The sequence below is a fragment of the Suricata suricatta genome, chromosome 14, assembly GCF_006229205.1.
Source record: "Suricata suricatta isolate VVHF042 chromosome 14, meerkat_22Aug2017_6uvM2_HiC, whole genome shotgun sequence".
In the NCBI taxonomy this organism is placed as follows: Eukaryota; Metazoa; Chordata; class Mammalia; order Carnivora; family Herpestidae; genus Suricata; species Suricata suricatta.
The window spans coordinates 35248408-35260252 of record NC_043713.1 but is presented as its reverse complement, the minus strand read 5'-3'; the positions used below and the strand labels follow the sequence as shown (position 1 = coordinate 35260252).

Sequence of the window (11845 nt, the reverse complement as noted above, 5' to 3'; positions counted from 1 at the left end):
ATTTGTTCATGTTAGCCACTCTGACTGGCGTGAGGTGGTATCTCAGTGTGGTTTTGATTTGTATTTCCCTGATGATGAGTGACGCTGAGCATCATTTCATGTGCCTGTAGGCCAAAAGATGCCCTATTTGAGCCAGGCAGTTGGCACATTTGTCCAGGGGCTGAGATGAAAAGGTGGGCTAGTGCTAGTGTCTGGCGCATGGCGCAGTATCACACCCATCTGCTCAAACAGCTGGGTTATCTCTTTTCTTGCATCTTCAGGTCACTTTCACTTCCTAGTGGACAGGGTGCAGCAGGAAGAGAGAAAGGCAGTGAGTGTGTACAGGAGCCTGTTTTGTCATTTGCCATCACAGACTCTCTTTCCTTGAGATTGTCCCTGTGGGGTTGGCAGGAAACCGGTTGAGAGCCCTATGCCCCCCTGGGAAGGTGTCCTTCCCTCTGATTAGATGGGTTCACGTCTCAAAGGGTGGGGCAAGTGACCAGACAGGGTAACTTAGTTTGAAATTTCACTTATAAGTCTTGAGTCCCCCTAATTTGGGCCAGCACTGCTCTTAAAGAACTTCTATTTTCATTTGAATGTGGTATAATGAGATATGACATAATTCCTAAATGCGTGTATCACACATGATTAATAGGGAAAACAAACCCAGCCATCCTTTCAAGCAATCCTGTCTCCGACTTCTGCTCCAGGATACATTGATCTGTGAACAACTCCCAAAGCATGGTAGACAAAACTCAAGCTCAGTTTCCAAGGTTATTTATAGCAGACGTATCTATGTTGCATGTGTTTGTCAGGCATGTAAAGGCATGGAACATGCTGCAGGGACCTTCTGATTGAGTGGTAGACCAACTCTAGAAAGCATTGTGCTAAATCTCTTTTTTGGTCAGGGAGCAGTTACCCTAGAGATCTAGGAGGAAAGTAAGGGGGAGAAAGTATTGAGTTATCCGTTGTGGGCTGGCTTCTCCTGGGTTGAGAGAACAGCACTGTGGTTTGGGGGGAACAGCGGACCTGCCTGGGAGTCCATGTAGAAGGTCAGTAGTTAAGCGTGGGTGTCACCACCATCACCCACACCATGATAGTTATAGCCACCGATGTTACGTAACATAGTGTGCTAAGTAGTTTGCATATATATATACACACACATATATATAAATAAAATCCATTTATTCAATAAATATTTAAGTGCCAACCATGTACTTGAAACATCAGAGGAAAAATGGGCTCTCATGGAGCCTCTCCTCACAGAGCTGTTGTCTGAGGGTGGATCTGGAGAGAGACAGGGGTAATGATTAGGGAAATTGCTGTCTTCTAATGCACTGCATTAGTGCTCAGACAAAAAGACAAAGTGCTCTATCTCAGGAATTCTCCACGGTTGATACGAACACTCCTATTTAGATACATTTCTTGAGACTCCATTCATTCCTCTAGTTTGGGGCTCAGTTTCTTTCTCTGTCATGTGAAGGGGTAGGATCATTTGGTTGGTGGTTCAAAGATAGGACCCCCACGCACACTCTATGTGGCACAAGTAGAGGCTGGTGGGGTGGTGGGGGGAGGGGTTGACCTGGACCGTGTAGTTTCAGCAGGTGCGGCTCCTGGGGAAGCAGAGCTAACGGGGCTTCACATGGGCCAGCTTGAGCCCTGCCAAAGCTGTTGTACCAAAATGTTTCCTCCCCTTTTCCTTCTTTCTTTTAAATCCTTCCTATTTTCTGGTCCCAAAACAATCACAGGAGAGTGAACACTCAGCTCAACAGTGTAGGAATATATGCAACTTTCCAGACTTGAAATCTTTAAAAAGTAATCAGATGTCACAGCTGAAGAGCTCATTTTTCCATTAAATTAAGCCAGTGTTTGAATATTTTCATGATAAAGGACTAAAAGTTGTGCATATGGGTATGTCTGTATTGTCTGCCTACTTCCCTCTTGCCTCTATGCCTGCCTGGGTTTCTTGGCCTTTCCTTCCTCAGGCCCTGTTTGGGTTCTTTGGCTCCAAAGTATATATCCAGGAAACGCATTCTGGGCCCACTATAACCAGTGGAAATGCTTAGTTTCAATGCTGGTCTTCCTTTTAACCATAGGTGGGTAGCCCACTAGAACTCATGTTTTATGCTGAGGTTGGGTGCCGAGTGTGAATAACACAACATGTGCTTGTCCTAAACACAGCAGAAGCATTTGGAGTGCTCAAACGTTACCTAGGACCCCAGACCTACTGACCACATTGACTGTTAATGAGGACAGAAACAGTTACTTTGCTGGGCAGATGAGGACTTCAGAATAGTTGGATAGTAAAAATCAGCAAGAAGATATTTCAGAAGGTGATGGGCCAAAGATCATGGTCTTGTGTTTGGAATTAGGAAGAGTTAGAGAAGCTTGGCAAGTACTGACCAACTGGGAAATTTGGCCAAAGGAGAAGGCTTTCTGTTCACCAGCTAGGAGAGCCAGCAGACCTCCAAATTAAACTGAACCTGCATTTTTAACATCATAGAGTAGCTATCTTGTGTTTTTTAAAAAATTCTCCTGCCTCTTTCCTTCTCTTACTGTATACATTTGCCCTCCAGTTATTTTAAAACTGCTTCAGCTTAACCTAGTTCATGGCCTCTCTCAGGTCCTCATTTACTATTCAGACATTTTATTTAGCTCCTATTATGGGCCAGGCACTGTGCTGAGAGCAGAGAGAGAAGACAGATAACACTGCTGCCCTTGGGGAGCTTTGTTCTCAAGGCCAGGAAATCAGCTCTGACATAACCCATCCAAAAACTAGCATTTGGAAGCCACTGCTTTTCTGTTAAAGCAGAATTTACTTTTATCGGCAAAAATAAGCAATCTCCCTTTAAGATCTGTATAGAGAAGGCAGGAAAGACTTCGTGTTCCCTACCATCGTGCCAAGGGTAAGGCAATACTTCACTTCAAATGTTTATCTCAGGCATAGGAAATTGTGTCCAGGTTTTGTGTTCCCTTTGTGACCTTGGCCTTGGCTTATCGGTCCTGAATGTGATGGCTTTTCCTGCCCTCTTCTGGAGCCAGGGACTAACTACCCCGGAGCCTTCACCTGCAAAGCCCCATGAAGAGCCACCTCCTGCCTGAGGCCCTCCTTGCCCATCCGCACTGCAAGAGTCCTCCATGCTGAGTGACAGGCTTAGCTTAATGCTTTTGCCTTTTAAATGCTTTTAGTCTGTGCTGACGTGTGTTCTTGAGCTTAGGCCTAAGTGTTCCACGAGTATAAACTTCTTGAAGGCAGCCTCCCACTAGGCCCTGTTCTTTGCACTCTGTTGATGCTTCAGTGTATTGTATTTGTGCCTTGACTGAGTAAAGGTCATGTACTTGTGTTCTTGAAATGTTTGCCAGATGGACGTTTCAGTGTTCCTTCTTGGAGTCCACTTTTGGAGTCAATGTAAAGTTCTCTCATGTCCCTTTTTCTTGCAAGAGGTCAGAGCATAACATGCTGAGGAACATTCAGAGAGGATTTATCAAGAGTTTCCATGCTCAGAGTGAAATTCATTGATTAAAAAGCTGCACATGAATGGATTTTTTCAAATTACATATTTAATATAAAGGGAGCTTTGAAGCAAATGGATAGCCATCCTGACAGTAAAGAGTATACGTTTTCAATGGACAAGAATGATGTGGTCTCTTGGTGCTGAATGAGAAGCATGTTCAAGTCCATCCTAAGGATAGTGTTACACTTTGAAATGGTGACTGAAAAACACTGTCATCATTGGGTGATGATCCTTTGGATAAACTGTGATACGAGTTGGATAAGGAACATTGACTTGCTGTTTCTAATGATTATTACTTTGCTCCTAGGAGTCAAGCCCTGGTCAAATATCATGGAAATCCTGGAGGAAAAAGATGGAGTCGACACAGAGCTGCTGGTTTATGCGATGACTTTAGTGAACAAGGTTGGTTAATGATTGTTAAGGGTCGAATTATGTCCCCTTAAAAGAGAATTTGAAGTCTTAACCCCTGTGAATACCTATGAATGTGACCTTATTTGGAAATAGGGTCTTTGCAGATGTAATGAAGGTAAGATGAGGTCTTTAAGGTGGACCCTAATCCCATAAGATTAATGTCCTTAGAAGAAGAGGAAAAGTGACACACATAGAGGGGGGATGATGTCTGCACATGTATGTGAGGAAGACAGCCATGTGAAAACAGTCAGAGACTGGAGAATACATCTGTTAGCCAAGGAATGCCAAGCATGACGCAAGGAAGGATCATCCTCTAGAGTTCTGCTGACCCTTTAATATCACACTTCCAGTATCTCAAACTGAGAGAATGAATTTCTGCTGTTTTAAGCTCCTAGTTGGTGGTATGTTGTTACAGCAGCCCTGGGGGACTAATACGATGTGAAAATCTAACATTTGCTCCCTGAGCCAAGACCCCCATCATGGTGACAGGAACCATGGCTACGGTGTTCTTCTTTCGAGAGAAAACCCTTCCTCCCCACATAGGGTGTGTGTGCAAGCGTGCTGCTGCACACGTGTGTGAAGGCCTGGGAGCGTCTGCATGCTTCCTCTGCTTTGGTCTTTTCTGACAAAACCAGAAAGAGGACAGTGAGAATTTTATGACCACTTTTCCTCTCAAGATGTCCCTTTAAGAACATTTTTCCTTAAGAATATAAATTAGCAAGTTTTACCCTAAGAAAATAGTGTACAGTCCAGGAGAAATGAAGGCACTCTTATTCCCCTGCTTACTGAATTCTGACTATTGGGAGTGGGTCTCATTCTCCTTTTATGAAGGTGATGTCACCCTTATGCTGTCCTCCTTCCCAGCATGTCCCTCCTGGTCACCACCTGGCAGGGCGATAGTAGTCTTCAGTATCCATCCTTGTAGGTGGTGCTGACCCCACGCTGCCCCAGGACAGCCCACCCTCGGGACTGGAGTCCCTTCCTCCTTATAACTGCGGGTGGTATGTGTATTGGGGGGGGTGATCTCCTGCAGATTGCTCTGCCCTAGACCCCAGGAATTCCACCCACCACCCCACGGGCTTGCCTTCACTCCCCACCCTGCTGGGTGCAGGCCTGTCACACCACCTGTAGGGATGGATGGTTCTTCAGAGAACACTCAGAATCTCTTCACGAAATGTAACTGGAGAAACATTTCCCATGAACTGGGGACGTATTAGTAGAAAGCATTAGGAGAAGTAATTTCTACTAGATATTAAAATGTCGTGCACACTAAAGATTACAAGGATGTGGTCCTGGCTCTTTCCTCAGCTGCCAGGTGAAACAGACCTCACTTCACAGCAACTTAACCTAGGGTTGAAATCAGTGGGGATGGATTAGTCTCATTCATGACTGGGGACGGGATTTGCTAAATGGAAATAAACAAATACATACTTTGACCAATACCAAAGTGAACTCCAGACAGATTAAGGAATTCAAGGTAACACATTAAACAGTAGAAAAAGACATAGAGGTGGAGATTAATTTGTTTCTGATAGATGAAGATTATTTTAATAATCCAACCTGTCAAAAAGATTCCAAAGGAGGCGGGTTGTTGCCTGGATGGCTCAGTCCGTTGAGCATCCGACTTCAGCTCAGGTCATCATCTCATGGTTCATGGGTTCGAGCCCCATGTCAGGCTCTCTGCTTATAGCTAGCTCAGAGCTTGGAGCTTGTCTTCGAATTCTGTCTCTGTCCCTCCCCTGCTCGCACTCTGTCTCTCTCTCAAAAAATAAATAAAACATAAATAAAATTTTAAAAAAAGATGCCAAAGGGAAGGGCTTTTAAATATTCCACTGCATTAAATTATAAAAGGTCTTATTTGTAAAATGAAAACCACAAATAAAAGCTAAGGGGAAGCAGAAAATTGGGAAATGGTTTGCAAAAAATAGGGCAGAAGATTATACTATCACCAGTATACCAAGAACCTAGTTGAAAAATGAAGGACATTACATCTATTAAGATTAAAAGGAATATATGGTAAAACAGATGTTTCCCCTTGGGTCACATTGGCAGGGATTGTTTTTTTAATGAAATGCTGTTTTGTTGACGAGGACCCAAGAAATTCTAGGTAGGGTCCTGGTGGGGAATGGGCATCCTTTTCTGTAAGATAATCCTAAGAATTCTGTTTATGTTTTCAAATGTATTTGTGGGTTGACTTTACCATGCAATTTTAAAGCAATTTTTTGTTGGCTTTTTTTTTTTTTTTAAGATCAGGGTCATCTATTTCCTGTCCTTTTCAGTCAGTGACATTGTTTTAGAAAATGTGGAGTTCAGCAAAAAATGGAATTTTCACCCTTGCCTGGTGTTTCCATTGTAATGCTACCCATCCTATCAGTGGAGGCCACGCTTGGGTGGTTTAGTGGTCCTAACAGCGGGGGTGGGTGTGGCCATTCTCCTGCCGGGCGCTGGCGGGGACCCAGCGCCTGTCATTCTCCTTGGCATCACATGGCATTTAATGTCCAGGAATTCCTCGCTTACTCTTCCTCTTCTGGCAGTTCTGTCTCATCTTTTGTTAGTTCTGGCTCCAGGGATGTCGAGGAATGCCCTATGGACAATTGCTCCCAATGTCATCCTTTCCTCAAAAGAGGTCAATAAACCACTGGAACCCACACTGGGTTTGTTTTCTTTTGCTGAATTTTAGTCACATTTATTGCCCTCATGAGTAAAATCTTTTGAGATCCCAAACAAACAAAATAAGTTGAAATGTTACTGTGGGTCTGGAAAAAGGTCGGGCTCTGAAATCTGCGAAATTACTCTATTGCTTTTCTAAAATTTTCTTTCAACCAAATAAAAGATGGACTAGTAATGTGGAATTCAAAACATGAACATTTTTATGACAAAACAGGGGTACTAAACTTTAGCCTGCTCATGGTTCTGAGACTGACTCTCGCTCTCTTTGTTCATTGGAGACATTCGTGGGGGTTTCCAAGATCCAGGATAACCCCCTCACCCCAGTCTTGTTCATTCCCCTGACCTCGTATTGTCAGATCTGAAGGAACATCAGAAAGTAAGCCCTTCTCATCCAACAAGCTGAAGCTCCCCAATGCCCTCTCTCGATCCAGCTGAAACCCCCTCATGGGAGAGGTGTTACTGTAGGGCTGGCCTGACTCTTTCAGGGAAGGGCTGGGATTCATGAGGAGTATTTGCCTTTATCTTTACATTTCATTTATTGTTATTACCATATTGTAGATTTACTGGAGGCTTAGCTGTGTAAGTTTTAACACTTGTATCGTGATGGATAATTTTCACAGTTAGGATGTAGAATATTTCCATCTTCCCCCAAATCTCCCTCATGTTATCCTTTTATAGTGAGGTCCTGATGCCCTCTTCCAATCGCTGACAACTATACCCTATCCCTAGAGTTTTGTCATTTCCAAAATGTCAAATAGAATCATAGAGGATAGAACCCTTTGAGACTGGCTCCTCTCAGATTTATCTGTGATCAAAAGTGTATTAATGGCTGCTTCTTTCTGCTCTGTGTAGTTTTCTGATATAGATACACCACAACTTATTTTCTGATTGAAGGAGATTTGGGTTTTTATAGCTTTTGGATTTCACAAATAATGTTGCTATAAAAATTTGTGTGCACAGGCCCCTGGGTGGCTCAGTTGGTTAAATGTCCAACTTTGGCTCAGGTCGTGATCTCGCAGTTCATGAGTTCAAGCCTGGTCTCAGGCTCTGTGCTGACAGCTCAGAGCCTGGATCCTGCTTTGGATTCTGTGTCTCCCTCTCTCTCTCCCTTCCCCGCTTCAAGCTCTGTTTCTCTCTCTCTCAAAAATAAACATTTAAAAAATTTAAAAAAAGAAAATTTCTGTGCAGGCATTTGCCACACTGGTTTTATCTTATAAGAAAGATTTGATGCAATTGGTGAGAACCCAGGAGAGAACAATAAAATGTCCTTTAAGACAGAACTTTCTCCTTCTGAGAAATTCCTGTGAAGATCAATGTGTCACAAGTCCTGGTGTTTCTGAGAGAAAACAGGAAAGGGAGTCATGAGTGTCCTCTGAAAGTAAAGACATCAGGAGACATCTTCCTTACAGATTTCTCTGAAATAGCTGCTGTTTGCCAGAAGGAAGTAACTCAGAGGTGAGGTGTTAGGGTAGAATTGGGAGAGGACGGGGCCATGGAGCAAGTGGGGCTGTGGCACAGATTGCGGAGATATTAGAGAATCAGCTGTAAATAGGTGAATGTCCTCTTCCTCTGCAAGCAGAGAAAAGAAGCCATGTTTGTGGCAAAAGGCCACCTACCCCTGCTGCCACACATAGAAGGTGTTGGTACATGGGCTTGCCTCCAGCCCAAATTTTCATAGTAGAAATGACAGATGACCTCTTAATACCTATACTTCTGGTCTCCCTGAGTCGGTTCAGTTCTATGGACCTAATTGTTTAATTATTTAGTAGTCCCCCCTCCCCACCCCCATCATGGCTGGGCTTGCTAAGGCCATGGGGATTAGTTCCAGGAATTTAAGCCCTTGGGTTAAATTCTGTAAGAATTTCAGTTGACTTTAAGGGAAAAAAGGGAAGGGAACTGAGAGGTGAGGAGGCCTCTGTCTGCCTCATCGTGGCCCCCACACTGTTGAGTAGGAAGTCGCCAATCAAACACTAAATTTCAGCTCACCTGGGTTCCTCAGATTGCAATTCTGGGGTCTGCACTCAGGGCACCTTCGATCACCAGCCCTGCCCTGGCCTTGGGCCGCATTTCCATTTCCTCATCTTTTAACAAGTTCAAGGGTTTTCAGTAAAACCAAAAGATGGATTGTTCTGATGATAGGATTCTTTGAACGCTGCATAGTTTTTCAGTCAGCCTCAGAACCGGGGACAGCAGCGGGGATTGCAGTTGCCTGCTAAGACAGTCACCATCTCACCTGGCACCTGCAGGCGCTGCTGTGTGCTCTCACACTCGGCCGCTCGCCTGGGAGCACCTGTTTGTTATGGAGTCCGACTGGTTCACAGCCTCCTGTTCTCAGTCCTTGCTGGGGCCCTTGGTTAATTAAGTTGTCACATCCCAGTTGTTTTTTATTCATTTCTGATCTCACCAGCCCTGGGCTCTGTCCTCTTTGATCTGCATAGAAAGGAACATGCCATTATTGGTGTTATGAATAGAGACATTCTTTCCAATATTAACAGCCCCCCAAATAGAAGTGTTGGAGAAGTTAGTGCTGTAAAATGTCCTTAAGACAGTGTTGGTCTTTTCTGAGAGTTCAGAATAATTTTGAAGTCTATCAGTAGGGTTCTTGGAAATGCAAAGGCAGGGAAATAGGGAGTAAAGACCTGTGTTTGAAATTGCAGGCCAGAATATTTTGTGTAGAAGCCCGGGTGTGTGAGGAGAGGCTAGGCTTTTGTCCCAGGTCGGCAGGAACTTCTTGTTCCCTCAGGCAAGTCCCTTTCCTCCCCAGCCCTCCTCTCCCTGTTCCTAAGATAAGGACTCGCAGTGAATCACCCTGGGGGTCCCTCCAGTTCGGAGCAGAAGCCTGCTCTGAGATCATCCTTCTTTTTTTTTTTTTTAATGATTTGCTATTTTTATTCTTTTAATAGTTTATTGCCAAGTTGGTTTCCATATAACACCCGATGCTCTTCCCCATAAGTGCCCCCCTCCTTCACCATCACCCCCTTCCCCTCTCCCCCTCCCCCTTCAGCCCACAATTTGTTTTCAGTATTCAAGAGTTTCTCATGATTTGCCTCCCTCCCTCTCCCTAACTTCTACCCCCTTCCCCTCCCCATGGTCCCCCGTTAGGTTTCTCCTTTTAGACCTATGAGCGCAAACCTATGGTATCTGTCCTTCTCTGCCTGACATTTCGCTTAGCGTGACACCCTTGAGGTCCATCCAGTTTGCTACAACTGGCCAGATTTCATTCTTTCTCATTGCCATGTAGTACTCCATTGTGTATATAAACCACATCTTCTTGATCCACTCATCAGGTGATGGACATTTAGGCTCTTCCCATGATTTGGCGATTGTTGAAAGTGCTGCTGTGAACATTGGGGTACATGTGGCCCTATGCAAGAGATCATCCTTTTAAGAGACACAGAATTCAAAGAGAAATCAGCTTCCCCCCACCCCGCTCCCTGTCATGGGTTATCTTTTTGTCTCTTGGTTGCTGCTTTGAAATTTCTCATGTTTTCCTAAAATTTGTGGACCAAGGGGGAAGGCCTACCAAACTGAAAAGAAAAAGAATCATTAAATTGCTGTAACGGTAGATCAATGCTAACAGGAGTTTCTAATCACTGAGCATGTTAGGTAACAAATTACCACAAATTTAACAGCTTAAAACAAAACAGACTTATCAGCTCACAGTTTCCGTGGGACACGCTCCAGGCACAGCCTAGCTGGGTCCTCTCTCACAAAGCTGTAGTCAAGGTGTCGACCAGGACTGGAGTCTGGTCTGAGGCTCGGGATCCTCTTCCAAGCTTTTGTGGTTGTTGGCAGACCTCATTTCCTTGCAGCTGGAGAACTCATTGTGGCTTGCTGCCTTCTTTGGGCCCGCAGGATAATCTCTCTCTCCTAGTCTCTGAGCCCCGGAAATACCTAAACCTGCTTTAAAAAAAAAATTTTTTTTTTAAGTTTTTAAATTTATTTTTGAGAGAGAGAGACAGTACGGGCAGGGGAGGGTCAGAGAGAGAGGGGGACACAGAATCCGAAGCAGGCTCCAGGCTCTGAGCTAGCTGTCAGCACAGAGCCCGATGCGGGGCTCAAACCCACGAACCGTGAGATCATGACCTGAGCCGAAGCCAAATGCTTAACAAACTGAGCCACCCAGGTGCCCCCAAACCTGCTTTTAAAAGGCCCACCTGATCAGGTCAGGCCCACCCATCCAGGTTAATCATTCCCCTTGGGCCCTGAATGATATGTGTAAAATCCCTTCACTTTTGTCCTATAATGTAATTTAGTTCCGGAAGTGTCCTGCTGACACTCCAGGGAGGGGATATCAAGTACCTGTACACCAGGGAGTGGGCTCTTGGAGTGCATCCCGCGTAAGAGGTTTTTTTCTCACATGGTCTTGTCATCTGTCTGGCTTTGTCCCATAGAGTTATAATCCTGGCCCCTGGCTACCCTGCAAAAAATGCTTGAGAACCTTGAGACAGTCCCCTAAGACATGTTTGCGCCCTATTTTTTCTTCAGACGCTATCAGGATTGCCAGACCAAGACAGCTTCTACGATGTGGTGGACTGCCTGGAGGAGCTGGGCATTGCAGCCGTGTCCCAGCGGCACTTGAGCAAGAAAGGGACCGACCTGGACCTGGTGGAGCAATTTAACATTTATGAGGTAACAGCACACCCCTTTTGTATGGCGTCATATTGCTGGGGCACTCGTCAGAGGCTGAGGAAGGGTATTATAGACCTGGTTCTGAGTGTGGTAGCAGCACCCACACCGGGGAGCTTTACAAAGTACAGGTTCTGGGGCCCCACCCCAGACCTCCTGAATCCCCAAGTCCAAGAGGAGGCCCGGCAGTCTGCATTGTGCCAGCCTCCAGGTGCCTCTGGGGTTCGCTCCAGTGTGAGAACCGCTGAGGGAGGAGACATGTGGTCCCTTGCTTACAGTTAAAGACTACACAGCTGTTCTTTCTTCTGCGGTCTCTCATGCCTCGTTATGGTGTTTTATTTGCTATTTAGTGCTACTGTAAGGACATAAAAGTTACATTTTTTAAGTATTAACATTGATCTTACTGCTCTTCTTTATATCGAACAGCAAATGCCAGTTTAAAATGCAAATAAAAGAGCATTTAACTTCTGTGCAGAATCCTACGATTTCCATTTGGTAGCTCCTTCCTCCATGCCTCTGCATTTTGTTTCTGCTCGAACAGTGGAAACACTGTCTAAGACGGACTCAGCTATTATTACTTCACTTCTTGGTATATGTTCATTTTATCAACACTCTACCTTCATTTTACTGGTGCGCACGGA

General features: G+C 44.8%; 1 protein-coding gene across 1 annotated transcript in view; it reads left to right on the top strand.

Moving 5' to 3' along the window:
- FHOD3 (formin homology 2 domain containing 3) overlaps positions 1-11845 on the top strand; it is a 396352-nt gene that overhangs the window by 226031 nt on the left and 158476 nt on the right. Inside the window, exons 8-10 of the mRNA XM_029921560.1 lie at positions 3802-3896; positions 11064-11207; positions 11259-11401. Of these exons, the coding sequence (XP_029777420.1) occupies positions 3802-3896; positions 11064-11207; positions 11259-11401 (382 nt within the window). The remainder of the gene's footprint in view (positions 1-3801; positions 3897-11063; positions 11208-11258; positions 11402-11845) is intronic.